We start from the raw sequence: 26,582 nt of genomic DNA on the forward strand, positions 1-26,582 counted from the left end.
AGTATATCGACATAACGGTTTTTAGCCAAGAATCTCAAAATCAATCAGCAAACTATAAGGCATCAAATCCAAAAAAGCTCTGGAAGAAACGAAAGAATCAAGGTAAAAATACACCAAATTGTTCTTATCAATAAAGTTGGACAATTGGGTCGCAGAAGTGAATCTGCGACTTGCGAGTCAAGAAAGCTCATGACTAAAAGTAATAATTAGTCAAAAATTCACCAATTAACTCTTGTCCAATAAAGTTGGAGAATTGAATCGAAGAATAAATCCACCGATACAACGATTTATAACCAAGAAGCACAAATAATAAGTCAGTTGATCAATCATGAGCCACCATACCAACAAAATTCTTCTTAAAAAGTGAAAAACCAAATTAATAGTTCTCCGATTGAGTCGGTTTTTGATTTTAAGTTATGATCAGAAACCAATGAGTTATTTACCTTGGAAATTATCCCTTTATACTATCCTCAACATCTTTTGACGTCGCATGCCCAAGAATTACTTTAGGAACTATTCAGTTGATCTTTACTTCGCATTTTGTAACGGAAATACTAACGCATAACGTTACTGCCACATGTATTAAATTTAATTAATTTTCTTTGTTATGGCTGTTAAAGAGCAGCTCAGTTATCTAAATGAAAAGGGTGCATTTAATAGTAAATACTGCACGCGAAGCTCGGTCACTTTTAGATCCTTTATAATTTTGTAGGACCAATTTGTTCCCCTACAACATCTACGAAACATTTTTAAGTATCCGCTTGACCTACTTCGCTGTTAATATAATAATGATTGTTTTGCACCAGAAGGGGCACAACAATTAAACTTTTCAAGTTGTGTTATATAAGTACTTTTTAATAATGTGTCTTTAGAGCTGTGTTCGGGGTAGAAGACAAGAGCCACGTCGGCCACATGAAGGCCGTTAAACAATCAGTACTCGACGGTACCTCAAAGTGGTCGGCTAAAATAGCAATTACAGGTTTGTCCACGACGAAATGCTAACTAGCGAGGGTTGCTATAGTGGGGACGTTCAAAATTGGCATAGTCCTCAATAAACTGTCTCATTTACTTTCTTCTTTCAACTTACTAACTGAACTAGAGCGGTAGCTGACGCCTACTTTTACTCACAACAGACTTTATAAGGAATACTGTAAATATAGAAAAGAGATGCCAGGTAGGAATTGCAGCGGGCACTAATAATGAAAAAGAAATAGCATTATACCAATTGATGTTTTGATTGATTTTAGCATGTTGTCAGCATCGGACTTTAGGAAAGCAAAGAATAAAGCCGACCCTGACCTTCTGCATACCTCTAACCGTTGCACCGCTCACTTATTTGGTTATCTCTTTTCACTTTGTCTGTATTACTCAAGTGGAAACGTGAAAGAAGATACGTCCATTCTCACAGATAATTTATTGCGAACTTTGCCGATTTTGATCGTACCAACTATAGCGTGCACACATCCCTCGGCCAACAGTCTTTTCGCTCTTTGTCCGTATCTGTACATATAATGCTCTATATAAAGGCTGCATTGTTGTTGTAAAGCCGTACAAAACATTCCCGTGACGTAGTTTAACAGCGCGACTACTTAACACGAACTGCAACGTATTGTTGTAATGAATCTATTATGTTTATTTATTGTTATTTGTTGCAGTGAATAGCGCCAGGATAAATAGATTTTTTGACTACGTTGTTTTGATTAAAATTTAACAAGGGTTGAAGGTAGTTCGATTAAGTAGGCCGTAACGTCATGATATCTTTAGAATAAGGAAGAACCCTTTTAAATTTTAAATTAATGATACTTAATTGGGGTTGCTCTAGTAATCTGCTGTATAATAGCAGGTGCTGAAGGAAAAGGGAAATTTGGGAAAGTAGAAAACGCTTCATTGTAAAGGGGGAGGCGGAAAAACAAAAGTAAAATTAAAAAAAAGTTACAAAAAGTTTGAAATACTTAAAAACTAATGTCAATATAAAACTCTTCTTTTAACCACAATTTAAAAAACAAGAACATTCTATTAATATCACTATAATCGAATAAGTAGACACGTAATTAAAATTTAAATTATGGCTAAAAGATATTGGGGAAAGCGCTAGACTAATTTCCACATAATAACAATCTCCACAGGCGGCTCGTTTACCCTAGGGCCTTCCAAACAAGGAAACCACAAAGTAACACAATGCTATTCCCTCTAAATAAAATTTTTAGGTTAGAGTCCATACACAAACCAACTTTACTCTGGAGTACATTCGGCTTGTGTTGAAGGATCTGTCCACAGATAAATGTCGACTTTAACCGATTTTTTTCTCGCTGAAAAGCCCCCAATGTCTCTCATTGGTGGCCTTTTATTCAGCTTCTACTTGACGCGTGCTGATGTGAACTAATAAGTTGAAAACAGCGATTCTTGTTTACTAGTTTCTGACCCAGAATATCTTCTTTCTAGTCTAAATATTTCAAAATAATTACAATCTCGATCGTTGCCGCCCTGGTCTATTCACTGCAACTGCACCTATATGTATTTATTGATGGAATTGCTGTAAATGTTCGGCTAATGGTCTGCGCCAGCGCATTGGCTTGTTATCATTATTATTATTATTATTATTATTATTGTGCCTTTTTGCTAATTGGATATTTATCTCACACACAGCACAACAGTAAACCTACAACAATGGTACCTGACGTACTAACTACAGAATACAATAAACAACAAGCGTAAACCCGACATAAAATACATATAATTTCGAGTGTATATATATATATGTTAGTACCTGTGTGTCTGTACATTTTAATCAACATGCATAATGTGCAATATTACACAGTTTTATGTAGGTCGTAATAACTCGTAATTTTGAAAATGTCATGAGGCAGCTGCGACCGCAACGCGTTTGTCGATCGTTGAATAATTGACATTTTGTCGCAATAAATCAGACGAGCAACGGGCCGTAAAGTAAAAAACAAAACACAAAAATATGTGTTGCTGATGTTGAATCCCTGCCCACGTTGCCACTCTCTTATTCATAACAGAACAACTACAGTTGCGCTTGCTGACTGAGGTCATAAAATCGTAGCCACAAACTGATGTAGTGGTTAATTAACGCTGACAATAATTGTAAAACAATGGCACCAATCAAAGTCGAATTTAAACATTTTGTTACTACTATTACTACTAAGGATGTTCAAGGACATAAGTCTACTAAGAAGGACTCCGATCCTATTTCGGGTCCGTCTGCTGCGGTCCAAGTTATTCTGTGGTTTTCTTGAATCATTTAAGCAAATTCTGTAGTAGTAATAGTCCGCAGGCAATCTTCAGATAATTATCCACAGCCAGAATTGGATATGTACCTACACGTTTATTAATTAGAAAACATCAACCGACGTATCGCCATCTGTTGTGATTCTTCTTCAGGGCTGTAATAAGTTAGAGCTAATACAGTACAGTTAAAAATCATGCAACTTACAAGGCTTTTTCTAGTTTTAAACAGCCTGATGCTGATAGTACGGTTTATTTATAATAGTGTAATGAAAAATATACCTATTTTATAATGTACCGATCGAATTAATTACATATAATTAGAAAAAATCTAAATCTAAAGTTGTATGTTTTTTAACCATAATGTAGTTGTAACTTCATCTCATATTATAGTCGTGAAGAAGCCCTGTACGAGACTATAATGATATTCTAACAGCAGATCCACTCCTTTAATTTAACCTAAAAAGCCGGCGTTTTTGCAGGCGGTCACAAATCAATTTTATATGATCCGATCTATGATGTACGAGGAGGAGAAGTGTATGGTACTATCCCATAAAGTTTGATATTTATCTGAGGACAACCGAGAGCCGCATCGTCAAGATGTTTAGACCATTGCTTGTTCTATTTCCGGTTCGTCGATTTTATACTGTGTATTGAATCGAAATATAAACTATTTATTTATTATTAACGGTCAAAACAAAGTAAGGTTAGTTTGAGATATCTGGTAGATCGTTATAAATTAGAGACTAATTCTTGTATAGCATTTCAAATTATTAGCAATCGCAACTGTAGTTTGCGGGAATTACCGTACAATAATTAATTGAGTGTGATAATTATCACGTAGAACCACGCAAACCTCAGAGTGGTGCCAACGATATGCACGATCTAAAGTGGAAACATACACGTATACGTACCAATAATATTCTGTTATCTACTGCTTTTTTTGCATTAACTATAGTATCTAAATTGAGGTGCAATAAAACCTGATAAAAAGCATTTTATTTATGATATCTGCTAATTAAGTAATAATAAATGAACCCTAAACTGTGTAATAACGGTATACTTCATTTACTTTCTCTAGCGATGTGCCCCTTCCAGTGTCTTGGATGCGCGCTGGCAAAATCGTAAATAGGGAGAAAAAAGCTCATTATACTCTCGACTCTTGTTCATTAAACATACTTTTTCATACAGTACTTGCGAAAAGTTTTATTCAATTATGAATAGTAGTGCGAGTCGAAAACAAGTATTAAAGCCTTTAATATGTCTTCAAATATAAATAAACATCTCGTTGATATTTTCAGTAGTAAATGTTACCATTAACAGCACATTTGAGCAATGCAGTTGTAGTGGATAAAATGGTCAATTTTTTCGTGCAGTACTGTACGAATTATACTCTCCTCACCGGTTAAGAGTTTGGCCGAGAGTTGTCTCCTTCCTTTTCTGGCCTAATGCTGTTCTTTTCTACTTTGCGCCGGTCAAACTGAAGATCACATCGCTACAGAAAGTAAACGAAGTATAGCAAACGTCAGCAACACAAAATAATTCTATCGCAGTTTTGAGACGAATACGAATTCTAAAAATACTGATATTTTCTTTTGATCCACCAGTATTTTTATAAAATAAGATCATTATAGTTTTAACTTGGTCTTAAAAGCTTAAAGATTCAAAATTTAAAAAAAGAACTTTTGGAACAAGTCGGGATCCGTTTGGTGCGTACTTTTATTCACCAATTGTACTTAAATAAAAGCCAAAAGTGATCGGGTGCAATCAGTCGCATGATTACAAAAGTTTACTACATTTATCTAAAGCTATAAGCTCTCATGAATCATTTTCGGATAGATAAACTAATAATTTGGTGTGGTACAATCGACCAATTACGTATACATAATTCATTTTTCAAGCATGATGTAGTGTGGAAGTCGCGTAAGAGTTGGTTTAAAAATCTATTCAATTGTTCGCTGTTGTGTGGTGTAATAGCCAGTTAATTGAAAGGTCCTGCCGATATCAGGATAGGCGGGAAAACACACATGTCGTTTAATAATAATCAATGTTTATAATAATAAAACCGATGGAAGCGACGATGGTATGGCGTCTGTTAGTGTTGCTATTGCTGCTGTTGCTGTGTTATTGTTGTTGTTGAGAGATTGTATCGGTGTCTCTTTTTTCCGGTCTCGGCATCTACCACCAGAACAACATTTAATGTGGACCCTGACACACATATAGACTCAATCGAGCAGGCGGAGGAAATGACAATCGAAGGCACCTCAAAGTGGTCCTGCAAGATTGCTATTACAGGTATTGACAGCTGCATTCTATTGGGGCCATGAGTATGACTATAATGATGATTATTATTATGACTAATATAAAACTCTATTAATATTTTTCATTCTGTTATCTTCTGTCACTATCTCTTCTGTTCGCCTCCTCAGTATTATAAATTGCATTCTTTACTGGTCTGTTTCCGAGCACAATCGTCATGAAAATTAAGTTTATAATTTACTAAACTTCTATTAGACAGAATAGCTAAGAAAAACTCTTTTAAACACGAAAATTCCACACTATTTTACGAAGCTGTTTGTTCTTCACCTTGTCTTTGAATATCCTGGTCTTCACCTTTTAAACAATACACAAACAAAAATTTATTAAAGTGATAGTTCTTTTAAAACAGTTGTATTGCTTTTATCTTTTAAATATAGTTATACAATTTACTTCTAGTTAAAAAAAAATACTGACAGTTCTGTTATATAAATTCTGTGGAAAAACAGTAGCTGCAGATGATTTACAAGATTATATTGTTGTTATAACATTACGTTTAACACTGAAACAGCTTTGAATGCATTTTTGAAAAGATTTTTAATATAATACGAATGAAACTTCTTTCAATTTAAGAAAAGGTTGTACTACAAGTGTCAGACAAAATTTACAACTTTACAGTTAGAATTTATCTGGGTCGATAGACAAGGTTAAGATAAATAAGGTGAAGTTGTTCTATATGCGCGTATACTCAAAATATTACTTTCGTGTATAAATTTCAATTATAGAATCACATCCAGAATTTGATATGTATCTACACGCTTATCAATTACAAAAACTCAACCGACGTATCGCCATTTAGTGTGAGACTTCTTCAGTCGTGTGGTTTTTAACTATAATATAGTTTTAACTACATTTCATATTACATTAGCCGTGGGGAAGCCCGCCGCACCATAAAGATATTCTAACAATAGGGCTACTCCACTGAACTGACCAAAAAGCCGGCGTTTTTACAAGCGGTCATAAACCAACCATATTTGCGCTGATGTACTATAGGTACTAACAAAACGTATGGTTACAGAATATATTTCTATTGCGGCTTCACGGTGATACTTTTTTAAATGCGTACAATCCTAATTCTGGCTCTGATTTCATAATTGATTTAGTTTTGTTTATGATTAAATTTGAAGTGGATTGGTTTACAGAAAGTGTTTTGAAACAGACTGCACGCTATGGTTAAAGTTCATGCATCGGAATGCCTCCTATTACAACTTGACTAACTGCTGATTAAAGTTTGATAAAGTCCAAACTTTCAACTAATTCTCTGTAGCTCTCTGTGTTTTGAAAAACTAATCTCATTTCGAGTCTGGTACTTAGGGTGTGTTTGTGCTCTCTTTCACTATTAAAGCTTTCTTCTTTAGCTTCTCTACCTATGTTAACAGCAGTGTAAGAATTCTTAACAACAAAGCCGGACAGTTTACATACTGCCACTTCGATCCCCTATAAACATACCCCTGAAAGGTGAATCTGTAACTGACGGTAAACATTTGCATATCTACTTAAACTGTTTCAACGTTCTTAGGGCAACTCTTAGTTACCTACCATAAGTATTCATCTACGAATAGAAATAGAAATAAAAACTAAAAGAATATTAAAATAATAGTTGTTATGACTCCTCTTTCATAATATTACAGCACCCATTATATTACTTTATATTATACAAAAAAGTAACCATCTTTTTTATTCAAAATAGAAGAAGGAGACTGTGGTAAATTTTAATTAAAAAATTAAAAGGAATACTCACCCCTAATTACCACAAATAAATTTTATATGAGCGGACACGTGTTTCGCCCTTTTCACACGTGGGCATCATCAACGCGAGACTGATATTTTTTTAGTTATTCCAAGGCAATATCATACAGAAGAACATCATTTTGGAAAAAATTGCCTGTTTCTAATAATTATTAAAAATATTTCCTCACCTGTCACTTTTTCCGAATATTGCCCTCATATTCATCAAAAAATATTGGTAGTATTCAGAAATCTTTCTGATTATTTTAATCTATAATTTATTAATTTCTTTTATAAAGATAAAAATCAAGAAAGTAGTTATTACCTATATACCTAAGATATGCTACACAATAACACTTCAATATTTTTTTTTATTTAATGAATCCTGTGGTGCCTTTGCTGTCAGTTACACATTCCCATGTACTCACACTAACGTTATTTTATCTCCCAAAATCTCCCAAACGAAGTATTGATTAACTGCTAATAACGTTCCAAAATCCCTGCAAACTGCAGAAACATTCGAGAATATTAATTACTTTAATATTAAAACAAATAGCATAGATTAATTTATATTAGTACCTAACTCAATTATAACGAATTGTTTTTAACGAAAAATAGATGAAATTGAAATAAACAATAGATTAATGAGGGTGTTATAATTATTATAGCAAGTAAATTAAAAACTTCTCGAATTTACTGCATCTTTGCATTAGGGGTAAATCTAACTTGGTAATAACACCGTTTCTACAATCAAGCCCTTTCTTTTAGTCCTTCTACAATGACTTTTATGAGTTGCCCATAGAATGTAGCTACAAATATGCCTGAATTAACAAACTATTTAATAAATCCACTATATCTTAACACTATATAGACACCACCATTCTTCTTCACTAACACTAATAATAATTACACGCTTTTACCATAAAACTAACAGTGGAGAACGTTCACACTCTCTATTCATAGTTTATACAGAGTGTCCCGTAAAAGATAGATAACTGTAGCGCAATCCAGATAATTAAACTTTATGTTTAATAAAAAGTCCACGATTTTCAAATATTTCCCAGTAAATTAGGATCGCAAGTTAATCTCTCAGGTTTCAAATCTATAAATGAATGATTTATTAAATTATTATTTCCTTAAATAGTTCTATACATTCTCAGGTGCATAAAAATATTTTTTAAAAACAAAAATTAAAAGATTCATTAAACGTAAAACTGAATTTTCTGGATTATCTTAATGGTCCCGTACGAATTAAAAGGTTATCCACTATTTACGGGACACCCTATATGTACACGTTTATATACATATGTTCAATGATTTGAACAATTGTGTTGATAAATTTCTAGCCTCGCTATTTTGTTGCAAATGCTTTAATTTGTGTTCAGTGTTATGTAGATGCCTAAAAGTAGAATGCCAAATAGTTTTAAACTCAATTTTTCTTGAACCCCTACATGCCTTTTGCTTATTGTATCTATCATCCTACATTTGTAGCTGTATTTGTTCCAACATTGTTGAAGCAAGATTAAATCAACAAGATCAAAACCAACAGCAAAATTCTCGAAAAATATTCACCTTAATTCTGAAACGGGTACAAAATAAACTTAAATTTCATGTAAGAAACTATAAACAAACGAGTTGTTCCAAAATTAGTGGACAGCAAACAATCGAGAAATCAATTTTATGTTTATTTTTTGTGACCTTCTCCTTGAAGAGTTACCAAAGAAGTCAAAATTTCGCAATGGTAAATATAGATTTGAAATAGCAAGGCAATCTTGCAAAAATAAGAACCGATCCCGACAAAATAAGATCGAGACCAAAACGTACTCTCAAAAGACTAAGACAAAACTAATGTCTACTCATCAATAGTTACCGCTAAACATTTTCCTTTCAAATACAAGTTTGACCCACTTCTAATGAAGACACCACTTTCGTAATGATATGTCTATATTGGAAATGGGTAAAACGCATATCCACAAGGAAGAAGTTTAGTGGTAGCTATAGGGTGAGTCGCCCATTTAATTTATATGCAAAAAAGGCTTTCGATTTGGCCAAGGACACCTGTAGCCCTTGCAGTGCTTTCACAAGTAACACTATTGTTTTAAGCTAGTTGGATAATAATTTTTGTCACTTCTCAATTTTCTTTAAAACCCGATACCATCAAAACAAAAAAAAAATTATTAACTTATTTTACCCTTCGGTAATTTACTTTATAAGTGTTGCCGTATTTAAAAATATCTCTTATATGTACTTACGTATACTTAAGCCTGTACTAATCAATTGCATAAACGTAGTTCACTCATTACTCCATCCTTCCTTTAAACATAAATAAATCTTTCAGTTTTCTCAAGGCATTTGCAGCAAAGTGAGGCTGTACATAAAGCTCAAATTTCTAGGTGCATGCACAAAAATAGCCTGCGACAACGTCTTTATAGCGCGATGTATTTTCATAGCTTAATTATGTAAATGCACTTTTTTAGAGAGAGAGTTATTTTTCCTTCAATATTCAGCTGCTTGCTTTCGTAATAGATACATGCAAAGGTTCTGCATGTTACACGAATTAGATTTTCATATCACCCAAGAAAAATTATTACTTATAACATTCGTATAAAGTTGTTCATAGTACAAATGCGAAAAGGCGATGATGTTTTCTAACTGCTTTTTTCTTATTCGTTCGTACTTTAGTAAAAGTCACTGTTATTGTTATTGGTAAAATATTTTTGTTAAGGATTTATATTGCTCCTTTTTCCTAAATTTGTTAATATCTTTAGAATCTCAACAAATTATATTTATTGACAAAAACTCCAAGAACGTTAGCACGACATTTAGTGTTAATTAAAAATCCAAACAAAAACATTTTATTTATTTTTTTATTATCTCGCATTGACAAGCCTTTTACTTTCTAATTTATTATTTTTCTCCGTAAATATTTCATTAAAAATAATTATGTGTAACTTTTTTGTGATATTACATGCTAATGGTGTAGAATAAAAGATGTATGCACTGTATTATACCTTCACTTGTGTTGTAAAAAAGGATTAAGTCAAGCACCCGGTAGTTACATTTCATTTACTAATTGATTCATTAATTGTACAATAAGACGTGCTTTACCTGTTGTGCGCTTTAGTAAGCCAGAGCTATTATTTTACATTTCACTATAAATGTTTAATCATCACCAATGGTAAAATGATTCTATTTATTTACCATTATCTATAAAAATCTTTAAGGGAATGTAAAAATAGCTCTTATTGGAAAGACGCTGTATATACATCTATGTATGTTATTGAAAATTGAACGGGATCCTAACAACTGTAAATTTCAGTAAAATGCGCTCAGGGTCTTATAGCAAAGGACAAAAGTGGAACATCAGATCCGTACGTTACCGTTCAAGTGGGAAAAGTGAAGAAACGCACAAGGACCATGCCTCAAGAACTCAATCCTGTTTGGGATGAAAAGTTCTATTTGTAAGTATCTTTAAACTCGTTATCTCTTTACTCTTTTTATTCTTCAATGCAGAATATAATAGTCTTAATACCAATTTAATATCAAATTTAAGCTTTACTGGGATAGAAACATAATTACAGACAAAATCCAAAAATACATTCCTTTGGTTAATGATATAAAATAAATGTAGAATTAGATGACAGTTCGAATTATTCCAATAATAATATCAACAATACGCATCATAACTAAAACATTACATGCCAGCTTAGACGAGTTGAAACTGCATAAACTTTCGTACATCAGTCTACAAAAATCAGTAATCCTTAATACATCCGAAATCATACGCAGATTTCTTAACACTTTTAACAGAGCCCCCTTTTCAGATAATAGAAACGGAGTTTTTAATAATCACCGATTATTTTAGGCAAGAAATACTGTTAGCTCTATAAAAGTTTAATAACAGTAAATTGCTCTACATCGTATCTCGAATGATGTGACTGAGGTTCTTTGGCATCGGCCCGTCTCCCACTTGCTCAAAGTTGACCAGTTAAAACTGAAATGAGCAGAAAATAAAATAAAAAATACATTCGGGAAACATATAAAATTAAACATACGCAATCGAAGAGATTGAAATTTATTCTTAAAGGAGTGCTTTTTTTTTGAAAAGTTCACCCGAATTATTGTTAGGACTTCAAAATTGGCAGGGTCCACAATGAAACTATCACATGTACTTTCTTCTTAGAACTTTTTAACTAGACTAGAGCGGTTTCTGACAGAACATCTACTTTTACTCACGACAGACATTGTAGGGAATATCGTAAACATAGAAAAGAGATGTCAGTTACGAATTGCAGCGGACACTAATAAAGTATGTAAAAGGAAAAACATGTAATTATAAGGCAGTTATAAAGTCGATCCTAACCTTTTGCATACCTAAGCAACCCCTAATTGCTCCGCCGCTTACTATTATTCGTTTATCTCTATTCACTTTGTATGTACTACTCATGAAGTATTTCCTAGCGTAACAAGGACATGTTCAAAACGCTGCAAATCACTACAGTCCCAAGTGGAAACAAAACAAAAGATACGTCTATTTCACAGATAATTTATTGGGGACTTTGCCAATTTTGATCCCCCAAATATACTACGTTCATAGATTGCAACCCTTATACGCAAACCCCAGAAAAATCACCACATTCAACATTACGATTCTTTCGCAAATATCTACCTACCTATGTAAGCTATTCGTAATCTATCCTTTCTCATATTTCGCTGTCATAACAACTGTCGTATTAACCGTTTAATGGCAGTGTATATCTACAGGATTATTATGACTACCATAATAAGTAATCTACATCGTTCATATTCTTCTGAATTTTTACATCACATTCACGCAATTCTTCATTAAGAGAAAACCCGGGTTTATGTTGTTTATATGACTCTAATCTTTATTATTTGTCAGATTATCGTACTAGGTTCTACATTTTTGTTATTTTACTAGTTAATTTGAAACAGGCACTGACTTGTAACTTATAATAAACGAGTTTCGTTTCGTAATTTCGTAATATCAAATGTAAGGACTAAGCACTATAACAAGGAGGCATGCTTTCACGAGAAGTTACCGATGAGCATAAAGGAGCTAAAAATAGGTACAAATATTGGACTAGCATGGATTTAGTACCAGTCTATGTACGAACAACATCCTTGATATAGCTCAACTCGTATCTAATGAGTATGTCTTTTCCTTAGCGCTCTGTTACCCATTTACTGTCTCTAAATTATTTATACTACCCTGAAAGTTGGTACCACCGGTGTTGTACATGTTTATGTTGGTAAATAAGAACACTTTCGACCTACCGAGTTCATGGAGGTCTAAAGTGTTCTTGTTCCTACCTTCTGTCTCAAAGAATTTCATCTTTTAGAGATGAATCAATTAAAATCATTGCATTTTTCTTCAACATTGTTAAAGTTTTCCCTTGTACAGCGTTTTCTACATTGTTTATTCAAAATTTTCATTCCGGATTACGTTAAACTATTAATCAAGTAAATTTCTGTTTCAGTCGTCGCTTCCCGTTCCTGTAGGTTCGCTTTTTCTTTTATGGCGTCCCGCGGTTCTTTTATTCTCTTTATCCGTTGCTAAATAATTTATTTTCCCCCCACATGGATTCTTTTGAATTGTTCGTTTTCCGCAATAACCCAAATGATGCTCTTTTTCGGCCGCATCGATCGAACGAGCTCTGATAAACGGATGACGCCGGCTACCATTCAATTGGCCTTTTTTGTAAATTTCCGATGTTGTATTTGCCAGGTGTCTTTTTTTATAAAGAAAACACCACCTATTTGCTTTTCATGGTAACGAAGTACGATGCTTTTAAAATGCAAATGAAAAACACTAGTCCACAGCTTACAGATTCATTAATGGAGTTTTAAAAACTAAATTCGCAAAAGTTTTAACAGGAAATTGTTTTATGTTAATGTTTATAATACGAGAAAAGTTATAGGTAACGCTTTTTTGTGTTTATTATAATAAATTTAAACGATTTTTATTGTTTTTTCAGCTAAAAGAACGCGTTCAACTTAAAAATAGATTCAGGTGTTTATTAATACTTATTTTTTGGTTATGGAGATACCACATGACATAATATAATACTGGAGATTATATCTAAAATTTAAGATATAATAATATTGTTTCCAAAGTTTTTTGTGCTCTTTAATTCGATTGCGGAATAGCCTTCCTGTATGGCCGATATACCTAAAATACCTATAATATACTTAACTTTTTAGTTACCAGAAATTAATAGGTACGCCTACAAACCACGGATTTATCCACTTTCCTAGTAAAAATTTCGAAAATAAGTAATGGGTTCCAATGAACCATTGCTTTTAACATTGTGTAATTCCAATTGACCACGGCTTTTGTGAGAATGTAATTCCAGTAGACTACGGCTTTAGGAACTAATTCCAATTGACCATAGCTTTAGGAAGTAATTCCAATAGACGACGGCTTCAGGAAATAATTCTAATGGACCACAACTTTTAATAGGACGTAATTCCAACTGATCATAGCTTTTGTGAGAAAGTAATTTCAAAAGGCTACGGCTTTAGGATGTAATTCCGATCGACCGCGGTTTTTAACAGGAAGTAATTCCAATGAATCAAAGCTTTTAAACCCGGAAAACTTCGCTACCTTTATTTTGACCATTTCATGTCATTTCTTAAAGACAAATTTCAATTCCTTGCAGGTACCTACCTTGTTCCCACCAATGAGAAAATTTACATTTTTATCGCTAGTTTTGAGCTAGCAAATTTATGTACCATGCCATGAGCGAAAATATATTGTGTCTTACCCTTATTGCTATTTCTGCCTTTTATTATTAGGTAGCATTTTATGAGATTTATGTAGAGGCTTACACTAGTTCTCCATATACTTAAGTAAAGTGCCCCTTAGTGTGTTGTCGTAATTGCGGTTATCATAATATAAACCCAAATACTAAAACCCAAAAGGTGTCATTTCTAACTGCAGACAACACTTTAGAAGATAGGCATTTATAAAACACGATCAAAAGTTAAATTTTATAGTTATTATTTATCAATATACTAGTGACCCGTCCCAGCTTCGCACGGGTGCAATGCTGATAATAAATATATTTTTGTTTTGTTTAGATTATTATCGAAAAGGGGAAATCTTCAAAAGATACCCCCTGAATATACTAAATATACTACAGAATGTTTTAGAAAATACTACAAATGGCGCCGTAAACGCCATCTGTAGCACGATGCTACATTTTAGGATTACGAATACAGACCACTTCGAATTATTTTATTCGAATTATTTTATATTACAGAATGTCTTTACAACATTCACAGTTCTTTTGTCATTAGACAATACAAACCGGCCTCCTCGAAAATATTCATTTAAATTACATGCTATAAAGGGCCATATTGATCTATATTAAATGCACAATGTATTTAAGTTGCTTAATTGGATAAGAATTAATGTGTATTTCTTACCAATCGCTTCGTAAATAAGTCATTATTTCTCATAAAAAGTAAAGGATAAAAATGGTTATTGTGGGTTATCCCTCAGAGATAGACATATACCATCGCAGACTTTTTTGTAGACCCTTTTAAGATGTACAATATTGTAGTACATTATTTTGATCTATCTCGTAGGGTTCAGCCAGCGTTTGTAATGTAAACGCAAAAACGTGTTTATTTACGACATCACATTAGAAACCTCTAAAATTATCAGTGTTTCCCTACTACATTATGCATGTATTATACATATAAACCTTCCTCTTGAATCACTCTATCTTTTAAAAAAAAACCGCATCAAACTCCGTTACGTAGTTTTAAAGATTTAAGCATACATAGGGACAGACAGCGGGAAAGCGACTTTGTTTTATACTGTGTAGTGATAACTATACCGTTTTTCAAGAACATTATGGTAATTGCATGGTGTTTAAAATTCAAACTTGACCGCTTCCATCGTTAGGTACTTTTCATCACTATTTTTATCTGTTGTCGAAAGCTATCTGTTCTACGTATTAGAAGCTAATGCGTTGATGTAAACTTTTCTAATTTTTCTATTGAGTTATTCGCAATTTTTCCAACTCATCCAATTCAAAAACCCCTGTCCAATTTCCTGTAGGTGATACTTCTTGTTAGCGCGTCAAACACTTTTTTGCCACTAATTGTAAGTTGATTAATGCATGACAAGACCCTTTTCAAATTAAGGATATCGACTTATCAAACTTATCAAACCATGGCGTAACAGCCAGTAACATTAAGTTCATGGTCAGTAATGGAACATTTGGTTGATGTTCTGCTAGTTACGAATTTGTCACATAGGTAGCTACTTGGTGATTTCAGGTTGACAAGTCGAAATCCCTAAATCGAAAAGCACCTTGTCAAACATTAATTTTGATTGTGTTTGTCGGGGTTCTGTCTACCGATGAAAACTAAAACTAATCGTCTGACAGTTTCTAAAGTTCACTGCCCACAAACTTAATGTTAAACTTTGTTCTATTTCCAAAAATTGTGAATATTTAGCCTTCATCTAATCCCTCTGTTGATATTGTACCTTCAGTCCTTTTTTGCACTGGTGATTCCTTTTTTATGACTGTAATGTTCTCAACCATTTCGCTTGCCGAAGGTTTTATAGTGGCTTAACGTTTATACGACTCATTTGTGAATATTAGCTCTTAATTTCATTTAAACTTCTCTGCACTTTAGTTCTCTTGTAATTTTCAAACTTCGCGCAATATGCGCAACGCTGGTCGTCTTTTATCAAGTTTTTCCGTGTTGATTTTGTTTTCCATTTCAAGTCTATTACTAGGCTGTCCTATAAAATTTTCCCTTACACAAATGCAATGCTTTCCACCAAAAGTTTAAAAATAATAGAACAGGTGAAACTGCTTTTCAACCGCTCCAAGATTTGTTGCCACCGAAACTACTACAAACTTGTTATCGTAAACTTCAAGCGAGCATTATAAATGCGAAATTATTAGGTAAACTTTAACCGTAAAACTTTAATATATGAATGTATGGTGGGCTACAGGAAATGCAAATTCAAATGCTCCTATACACCAAAATAATACTGATAATGAGACGCCAGGTAGTTTAATTAATTTTCTTCTGTACAAACGTGGAATTTTCGGAATTCTACAATTACATTTAGTACATAACTGAATGAATTTTACGATTTGTTTTTGTCTTAATTTGAAATGCCTTTGTATTTCTTATTGCGTCAGTTTCGAAATGTACTGTGCGTCTGTTATTTCTTGGATGTTTTGTTAAGCTTGTAAAAGTGTAAACTGGAGACTGATACACGAATAAATAAACTAAAAGATGGTCAATGTTTTTATAATGTACGATATAAATTCAAGTCATGAGATCTTGTAATAGCTCTACTATTATGAAAAGTGTAAACTGGAGACTGATACACTAATAAATAAACTAAAAGAGACTCAATGTTTTTACAACGTACAGTATAAATTCAAGTCATGAGATCTTGTAATAGCTCTACTATTATGAAAAGTGTGCACTGGAGACTGATACACTAATAAATAAACTAAAAGAGACTCAATGTTTTTATAATGTACAATATAAATTCAAGTCATTAGATTTTGAACTAGCTCTGCGGACACGTGTTTAGTCCACTTCTAATGTAAGCATTATCTTGGCACATTTGTGATGAATCTTTTTTAGTTTAGTTTTTTTTTGTTATAATGCTTTTTAAGAAAATAATTTGAGGAAAAAGTTGTTATAAGAGACTAAGTTTTGTGTTTTTTTTTTCCTCTTAATTAATAGCGAATGCCACAATTCGTCCGATAGAATAAAGGTTCGAGTGTGGGACGAAGATAACGACTTGAAGAGCAAATTGCGTCAGAAATTGACAAGAGAATCTGACGACTTCCTCGGGCAAACCATTATCGAAGTAAGTATGGTTTATGGTACATAGTAACTACGGTGGTAGTTACATCTATACCTATAAGGACATAATGGCACACAAATTCCTCCAGGCGATGCATAACTTTCCTTAATAGATGTCGTTTTTAATGATTTTACCGTTAAATCCTGTCATAAATTTCGGCCTATATAATTTTCTTGCTACGAGCGACCCGAAACCTTCATAAAGACTTCCAGTGATTTCGTTCTCGATGGTAACACACATACGAAGGCTGTTCCTATATTTTCTTGTAACAATTGATCAAAATTTAACGTTTTGGTATGAAAGCCTAAAAAATTTCAATGAAAACATAGTCTCGGTACGTAACCCTATGTTTAAAATGATTATATACCACCTCCAACCTAAAATTTCGTGTTATGTTTATGTTGACGAGTCCAACATCTCTTTTATGTACGAAAACCCACAAAATATTTCAATCTAATAAATCAGAAGAAAAATTATTCGACAAAAATTTATTAGAGCGTCCTGTCCGCCGCATGCATTTTGAGACATATAGCACCTGCTGGACGCTCTTATGTAAATGAAATTTCTGGTACTAGGTGCGCACATTATCCGGTGAAATGGACGTCTGGTACAATCTAGAAAAACGAACTGATAAATCAGCTGTATCCGGTGCCATTCGTCTTCACATTTCGGTGGAGATAAAGGGTGAAGAAAAAGTGGCACCCTATCATGTCCAATACACTTGTCTCCACGAGAACTTGTTCCATTATTTGTGCGAACAGAACAGCGGAGTTGTCAACCTTCCCCAAGCGAAAGGGGATGATGCTTGGAAGGTGTACTTCGACGAAGCTCCCGAAGAGATTGTCGATGAGTTTGCCATGAGATATGGTATTGAGTCCATCTATCAGGCTATGACGTAAGTTTGTACAAAATCTACATCCTGACCAACTTCTCTTACACCACAAGAACCTAAACCAAAGCCACATTTGAAGAACACACACTAGTTCTTGATAAAAAATCTATAGGGTAGGTTTTGAGTCACAAACCTATTAACATATGTAATAATAAATCGATGGTGTATCCAAAAATACTCTCTCAATATTGATATTCAAAACGTAGAGGTGTCATAATCAATATCAAGCCTGACAGGAATATTTTGATGCAATCAGGACCCTTCCTGTTCAGACTATTCTGCGTAAACAATTTTCAATGTGTCATTCCTAATCCCGATAAGGTTAGGTATATATGATTGAAGGGTGGAACACGTTCCCATCGAATTTTGAAAGAAACTTTATCTTTTTTATGAGGGTCAATATTGACAAGTCGCGGCGTCGAATTCGGTCGCATCGGTAAAATATTACTCAATCCTTTTTTTTTTATTCCAAGTCAATTGATTTTTCCCAGTTTGTTTGTTCCGGCCGCCCGTAGAGCATTCTTTAGTGACAAGTTTAGAGTGCGATTCCTCTTCATTGAACCGCTCTCTTGTATTTGCTCAGGAAGTTTTCGTGAACGTATTATCTTTATTCCAGCTGACGGGATTTCTAGACCGGATGAATAAATACTTTTTTGCGACCTGAACGAAACGACCGAGGTGATATTCGGTCAAAGGCTATCATTCTTACTTTGTAAATTTCAAGTTTTAAATCTCTTTTACTTTTAACATCCAATTATTTTCATCTCCAATTCCTTAATTTCTTCATTAAAACTAATTCCGATATTTTTCTAGTCTTTGTTTCTTCATAATTCTTTATGATGTGTTTTAATATATACATACATCTCAAATCTGCGTCCTTTTTCTCCTACTAACTTCCCAAATCCAACCTCCTCTTCATTCACTGCATCACTTATCTATTTCTTGTATTCCAAACCATCTCCAATCTCTCCTCAAATTCTCATATGTGCATCATTGCCGCTTCAGCTATTTTCATTACTTCGTTTAGATAATGTTGGTGTTTCCACTTTTCCCAATGTCCATTTTCTCTTTTGTTGTTGTTTTTCTTTTAATAAGTACCATCTTCTTCAGTTTAATAGTCAATATATAAATTTTATTACATTTCAGAACCACCCATCACCAGAATAATTTCGTATTTTTATGTACCTTACCTTTTTTTCAAAATATTTTCCGTTACAACACTGCTCTTTCATAAATCGTTTGTTCTATAACGTCAATTTCATTTCTAACTTTCGTTACTTGCTCATATCTATGAAAATTAATTGACTGATTTCTTGTAGCCATTTCCATTGCCTTTCGACAAAGTACCTCTGCCCAGGGGTTCCAGCTGTGATGAGCACCCTTTTAGCCAACATTAACGCTTACTACGCACACACGACGGCGTCATCGGCTGTTTCTGCCAGCGATCGCTTTGCTGCTTCGAATTTTGGGGTAAGTTAATGGCATAGGTGCTTTAATTGATGGTCTCGCTTTATATTCCCAACCCCAATTGCGTCAAACGTCACCAGCAAAGTTAAGGAATTGGAGACGACAAGAACTCTTTCGTTGTCAACTTTGTAAGCCATTTTAAAGCCCAAAATATTAGATATTATCTGATATCCCGTAAGACCAATAAAAAGTCAACCTTTCTCAAAAGCTAATTCGTTAAATCACATAAACAATCCCCTAATGTATTGTCAATATTTTTTGTTTGTGAATTTAGAAAGAGAAGTTTGTGAAACTTCTGGACCAATTGCACAATTCCTTGCGTATCGATCTGTCGATGTATCGCAACAATTTCCCTGCGTCGAGCCACGAGAAACTCATGGACCTGAAATCAACCGTGGACCTACTCACCAGTATCACGTTCTTCCGGATGAAAGTACAAGAATTATCGAGTCCTCCGAGGGCTAGTACCGTCGTCAAAGACTGCGTCAAAGCGTGTCTCCGGTCCACGTATCAGTTCCTGTTCGAAAACACTTATGAGCTTTACAACAGGTATGAATTTATCTTTCCCCTTTTCAGGGTTCAGTGCTTCGCAACAGTGTGTAGCGATGAAGATGAACAATTTGTAGCAGGTGGTTCGAACTGTATTTGATAGCTGCGTCCCGTGTGTATTTATACTACTCCCCCAGACTGTTAAAGGGTGTCAACGTTATTGAAACGTACATAATCTTAAGGGAAGCCTGTATTGTTAGTACAGCCATGGTACAAAGATATCCTACATATACAGGAAGGCCACTCTTTTGATATAACCTAAAAACCGGCGTTTTTTGCAGGCGGTCATAAATGCATTTTGTGTTTACCTAACAAAGTACGTAGGTTAGAATATATTGTACTGTGGTTTCACGATAACGCTCCCGTTCACGCCCAAACATCTCCTTCAGCCGCTTCTTTATCACTTTATCACTGATTTCCCAGCCAAGCAGAGGCTATCTTGTCATTGTGAAGCCACAGCAAAAAATATATTATGTGACGGTAAATTTTGATATATCGTCTTCGTATATGATGTATATCAGTTCAGAGTACATAAAATTGATTTGTGACCGCCTGTAAAGAACGGTGACATTTTAAGTTAGACGAAAGGAGTGACCCTACTGTATACAATAACCTTAGGCACCTTGTGGTACAGTTATGTTAAAAGAGAATACCGACATTTAATAGCAGACGGAAAAGGAATTATCAAACTTAAGATTTTTTATTTTAGATAAATTATGTTGAAATTTCCTTCATGCTTTACAAAACTTAAAGGTAAAAGGTTTTCGCAGTAATCCTAAAATTTACTGATTTTATGGACAAACATGTACAGACATCCTTGGGGGATATGAGTGGTCTTTCGGTATACAGCGGAAAATCATATTTCTTCTTTATCTGTGTACCCTGGTGAGAAAATGTTTAGGATTATCGCGTTTCACTCTATTTCATTTCGCGAACGTCCAGTATATGAACGATAAGACGCCCCTTTTTTGGCGATACAATCTTTAGTATGCATATCAAATTCACATTTTCATCTTGCTACGTATAAATTGACATTTATTTACTTATTTCATATCAGAAAATTACCAAAATAAACGTATTGGTACGAATAACGGAAGAAGTATAGTTTAATGAACAATTCTAAGAAATTAATTGTGTTCTCTCTACTGTGAATGATTGTATCTACCCTTCTTAATTTTCAATGATAAAGGTTTCGCGTGGTGGCAAATTAGAAAATTAATTTCCTGCCGTGATATTTATTTAGAGAATTTCAAGCGGATCCAAATGAGCCGAAAAGGGATCCAGAGGATCATGGGCCACGCCTGGACAGTGTTGATTTTTGGCACAAACTCATCGCTCTCATCGTCTCTGTCATAGAAGAGGATAAAAACAGTTACGGTCCAGTTCTTAATCAATTTCCACAGGAACTTAATATCGGACAAGTAAGGCTTACCATTACCAATAAATAATCCCTTTTTATTCTGTCGTTATGGTATTAAATTAGTTGAACATCATTATCATCGAAAGGTCAATCCGAAGAAGTCTGGTTTATCCACTCCTTCCTTTCCTCAAAAACTGGAATATCTCACGTCCCTATTTACTAACAGCTTGGACCCTCTTCATTTCTATTTTTACTTCTAAAAAGCCCTTCATGCTTCAAACTTTCCAATTCGTCACATTTCTAACCTTTTCAAACCATGGTATCTTCACTTTATCATTTCAAATGAACTGATTAATGATTTAAGAAAGAATTTTGTTTTAGAAAATACTACAAATGGCGCAGTAAGCGCCATCTGTAGCACGATGCTACATTTTAGGATTACGTATGATTACAGAAGGCGTTTATTGCGCCATTTGTAGTATTTTCTAAAACGCACTGTTAAGACAGCAGGTAAAAGTTGGTCTGTGTTCTGTCGAAGCTGCCTGCGACGCGCTGATGAGATCCAAAAAGATCGAAATCGCGATCCGCGTCGGGCGGTTTCGACAGAATACAGACTACTTCGAACTATTTTGTTTAATTTTGTTTTACTTATTTTTAAAGAAAAAATGTTGCATCTCTGAAAGTTAAAACTTCAATTAGGACAGTGAGTTATTACACTTTTCATCAACTTCGTGCGCTTCCCTGCAATGTACTTCATCATGTACTTTTCGTCGTTTATTTAACTGTGGAAATAAATTTCCATCAAGCAGCCAGTAGATTCAATAAAACTTGTTCCAGTTTCTATAAATATTTCTGTGGAATGTCTAGGTTACTTACTCCTTATGATATTCAACAGTTATCAGCGGCGACAATGTGGAGTCTGTTCGCGGTTGATATGAAATATGCCCTGGAAGAACACGAGCAACATCGCTTATGCAAATCGTCGGCATACATGAACCTCCATTTCAAAGTGAAATGGCTATACACAAATTACGTAAAGGATGTGCCTCCGTACAAGGGCGCTGTCCCAGAGTACCCCTCGTGGTTCGAACCGTTTGTCATGCAGTGGCTGAATGAAAATGACGACGTCTCTTTAGAATATTTACACGGTGCCTTTAATAGAGATAAAAAAGACGGGGTAAGTACATAGCCAAATTTCAAAACTTCTTCCTCAATATAAATATCATACCAAATACCATCTTTCGATATCCCCCATTTTCAAAGTCTTTTCTTCCTATTGGTATGGGGTTAACATTAATTCTTTTTCTAAACAATATGTCAGTTCTTTGGTATCGATTAGATCCTAAAGAAATTTGGACTTACAAGTCTGACAAATTTTGAAATTTGCTTCCAGTTTCAAAAGAGTAGTGAACATGCCCTCTTCTCAAACTCGGTGGTGGACGTGTTCACTCAGCTCACGCAGTGTTTCGACGTCGTGTCCAAACTGGAATGTCCAGATCCCGAAATCTGGAAGAGGTATATGAAACGGTTCGCCAAAACGATCGTGAAAGTCCTCATAGCGTATGCGGACATAGTGAAACGGGAATTCCCAGAACACCTCAAGGAGGAAAGAATTGTAAGTGACCTACTGCACCATTAATGAGCGAGTTCATCATTTTGGAAATTCCTGTTTCAGGCTTGCATCCTTATGAACAACATACAACAACTGAGGGTACAACTGGAAAAAATGTTCGAGTCCATGGGAGGAGAAAAACTGGAAGAAGATGCTGCAAACATATTGAAAGAGTTGCAGCAAAGTCTTAACGGTGCCCTAGACGAACTTGCTTCATTATTTGCGTCTAGGTTAGTATGTCTTTCTGTCTCTGTCTCTTCCGTTTATTGCGATGTCAACTTTGTGTTGAATAATATGTAATTGTTATTGTCATTGTTTGACAGTTTGGAACCTCGGATAACTCAGAGTGTAAAAGAACTCGGGGATCTCCTGTTGGCTATAAAGGGCGGCGGTCAACCAGGAACCCTCAATCAGCCAGCCCAAAGAAATGCCGTTGCCGTGGAAGCGGATGAAGTGTTGCGTCCATTGATGGATCTTCTCGATGGCTCGTTATCACTTTACGCGCAATCCTGTGAGAAAACGGTGCTCAAAAGGTTGCTCAAGGAACTGTGGAAGATCGTTATGAGGATATTGGAGAAAACAGTTGTGCTTCCGCCGATGACTGACAAAACGGTTAGTTATCTTCGGATATTGAATTTCATGAGTGTATATTGAAAAACGAATGATCTCTTCCAGATGGTGTTCAAGAGTTTGACAGATAACGCAAAGAATCTTGCGGCCAATACGAAAATCGAAGACATGTCTCGAATATTCAAGAACCACATGACAGGTAAGCAGGATGTGAAGAATGCTCTGAGTGGGGTCATGGACATCTCGAAGGAAGTTGAAAAGAACCTTTCGCCAAAACAGTGCGCCGTTCTGGACGTTGCATTGGACACCATTAAGCAATACTTTCACGCAGGAGGAAACGGACTCAAGAAAGCCTTCTTGGACAAAAGTTCCGAACTACAGAGCCTTCGATATGCCTTATCACTCTACACCCAAACCACCGACACTCTTATCAAAACATTTGTTACGTCGCAGGTGAACGAAGGTGAGTCACTCTGTATAAATCCACAATTTTCTCTTATCTTTCTTTGCTTTAAATGTAACCGGGTCTTTTCTAAATTTATTTCTATTTTTCAATTTTTCGACAATCAGACTCCACGGGAAAAATAATCAAACAATACATTTTTATACCTTAATAAAATTCATGAGCTTTCTTATCGTCAGTTTCCATTTTGGACATTTTAAATATTTAAAAGCCCGTTATTGATGTATCGACGTCAGAAAGACGTTAAATAAAAACAGAGAAATTCGTTCGCGGAGGCTGATTGTGTGGCGTCAAAGCTTTCTGTAGAATAGGTTTTTGTCATTCTCTTTCTTTTCAACTATATTCGATATACATATGATGTATGACTTACCTACCTATGTGTTGTGTCACGCTTCAAAATCAAGTGCCTCTTAACAATAAAGAGACAATGCTACAACGTCAAATCTCGATCGAACGTGAAGATACAGAAACAGGTTTAGAGTCACTAGAGGAACCGCTCAAAGCAAAGAAAAAGCGGGAAAACCGCCAAGGTACACCTAACATATATACATGCATACATTTACACATGTAGGTATATACAGGGTGGTTCTTAAAGAATGCTACGCTGGGCAATAACAGATTCTAGACATTGAAACAAGTTGATTTAGTCACACATATCATTATGTAAGGTGCAGTATATCGTCACACGTCACTCTTAATCAGTCTTAAATAAAAAATATTGATATCTTATACAGTATGTCTGATTAGTACATCGAGAAAATTAAGGAAGAAGAAGGTACATGAAAAAAGAAATAGAAAGAGAATCGCGCGCACCACTCAGTGATATACATTAACATAGGGCAATCGCTATAGTGAAGACCCTTATTTGTTCCGATGTCGCGTGTACATTCTCAATGCACTGTGCAGAGGCCACTACTAATAAATATCACATACCTAACATTGACCTGACTGTGTACCAGTTGTTGCGAAGGTCACGAGTAGGTATGGGGTGTGTTCCGAAATATAACCCAAGATACTGGCCAGTGCTTATAATGTCATGAATCGACGCCATACTATCGATTCGTTCCGAAATATACTGGCTAGTGCGTTGACGTCAAATTGACGCCATATTGAGAGTAGTGTTCGTGCTCGTTTACAACAATATTGAATTTTAAATTCGTAATAGTACTTTTTGAATAACTGTCAAGTATTTAATGTTCATATTTAACTGCATCAATCATCGAACATTTACCAAAATATGTGTGGTTGAATTACATTATTTCGATGTCTATTATTTGCTATTGCACTAATGGTCAATTTTTTAGAACAACCCTTCATACTTGTACCATCAAGCAAAAAATTTTTCACTGCCATCTTTAGCCTTATTAATACGTAGTGTACAATCATTGAAAAAATATTTCGGTTATTAGAAGATTATGACGTATCTCATATTTCAATGGTTAATTAACAAAAAATATATTTCAGTTGTTTTAACAGCGCTTTACATCGATAATATAAAAAAATTGTTTATATTTTGAACATTTCTTTTTACAAAAACTATTCCACCTTANCGACCAGACTTTAATAGAGAGTTTATAGCTTACAGTTCAGACCTAGTTAGTTGGCCAATTCTTAAGTCCACGTTAAAGAATAGATTTGGAGATTTTACAGATAAGAAAATTTTGGCACACCTATTTAAAATTTTAAGAATTAAACTACACAAGTCTTTAAGTGTATTTATACAGAGAGTTAAGAATTCACAAACTAAAGTAGATGTTAAGATAACACAGGATGAGTTATTACCAGATCAGTAAAATGAAATTCATAAAGTACATAATTAGTGAGTAAACAGCATTAGTCGTATTGTACAACAATTGTCCTCTAAGTTACAAATCACATTGGAAGACCACGAAACATTGACACAAACTACAGCAACTGTTTTAAATTACATTACCTAACAATCCTTCATTAAGTAAACTTACACAACCTAAACCAAATAATAACCCTAGTAGATTGCCAAATTTACCAAGATCGCCCAATTTACCGAACAAAACAAATCCATTTATTCGATATGACAGACAACAGTCAAATTTTTATGCAAAACCATCAATTGGCGTTAATAATGCAAATATTGAATAAGAAGAATTGAAAGCTCAGCGAAAGTAAAATTAAATAGCATTAACAATAATACATCACAAAATAGAGCTCCTAATTATCAGAACAATTCTAATTCGCAGGTCAGAAATACTAACAATTATCAAACATCAGCATTCAGAAAGTGGCGAAATCCGAATGTAATTTTACAAAGATAGCGCAGGTTAGTAGTAATAACTTCGTACAATAGGATTACAATAGCGATAGACGAATGTAGTGTTTCAACTGATGAGAATGTTTTAAATAGTGACAGCGATTTAGCACAAGAGAATGAATGAGGAGATTACCAAAATTTTGAGTTGTCTTGCGAAGATGTAGATTTTTCATCTCACGATCAATCTATGAAGAACATAGAAAATTTTCGGC

General features: G+C 34.5%; 1 protein-coding gene across 5 annotated transcripts in view; it reads left to right on the top strand.

Moving 5' to 3' along the window:
- Positions 1 to 26,582, top strand: part of LOC108741634 (protein unc-13 homolog A) — a 105,088-nt gene that overhangs the window by 59,376 nt on the left and 19,130 nt on the right. For 2 of the 5 annotated variants that reach the window (XM_018476492.2, XM_018476495.2), the window contains 13 exons: positions 873 to 979; positions 10,613 to 10,754; positions 17,047 to 17,173; positions 17,746 to 18,065; positions 19,382 to 19,532; positions 19,804 to 20,078; positions 21,322 to 21,499; positions 22,334 to 22,615; positions 22,832 to 23,053; positions 23,114 to 23,280; positions 23,374 to 23,662; positions 23,726 to 24,083; positions 24,488 to 24,613. In XM_018476492.2, the coding sequence (XP_018331994.1) occupies positions 873 to 979; positions 10,613 to 10,754; positions 17,047 to 17,173; positions 17,746 to 18,065; positions 19,382 to 19,532; positions 19,804 to 20,078; positions 21,322 to 21,499; positions 22,334 to 22,615; positions 22,832 to 23,053; positions 23,114 to 23,280; positions 23,374 to 23,662; positions 23,726 to 24,083; positions 24,488 to 24,613 (2,744 nt within the window). Of the gene's footprint in view, positions 1 to 872; positions 980 to 5,437; positions 5,545 to 10,612; positions 10,755 to 17,046; positions 17,174 to 17,745; positions 18,066 to 19,381; positions 19,533 to 19,803; positions 20,079 to 21,321; positions 21,500 to 22,333; positions 22,616 to 22,831; positions 23,054 to 23,113; positions 23,281 to 23,373; positions 23,663 to 23,725; positions 24,084 to 24,487; positions 24,614 to 26,582 lie in introns of all 5 variants that reach the window. The other 3 variants (XM_018476491.2, XM_018476493.2, XM_018476496.2) reach the window with 2 other exon arrangements.

This window comes from Agrilus planipennis, unplaced genomic scaffold (genome assembly GCF_000699045.2).
Source record: "Agrilus planipennis isolate EAB-ADULT unplaced genomic scaffold, Apla_2.0 scaffold259, whole genome shotgun sequence".
Classification (NCBI taxonomy): domain Eukaryota; kingdom Metazoa; phylum Arthropoda; class Insecta; order Coleoptera; family Buprestidae; genus Agrilus; species Agrilus planipennis.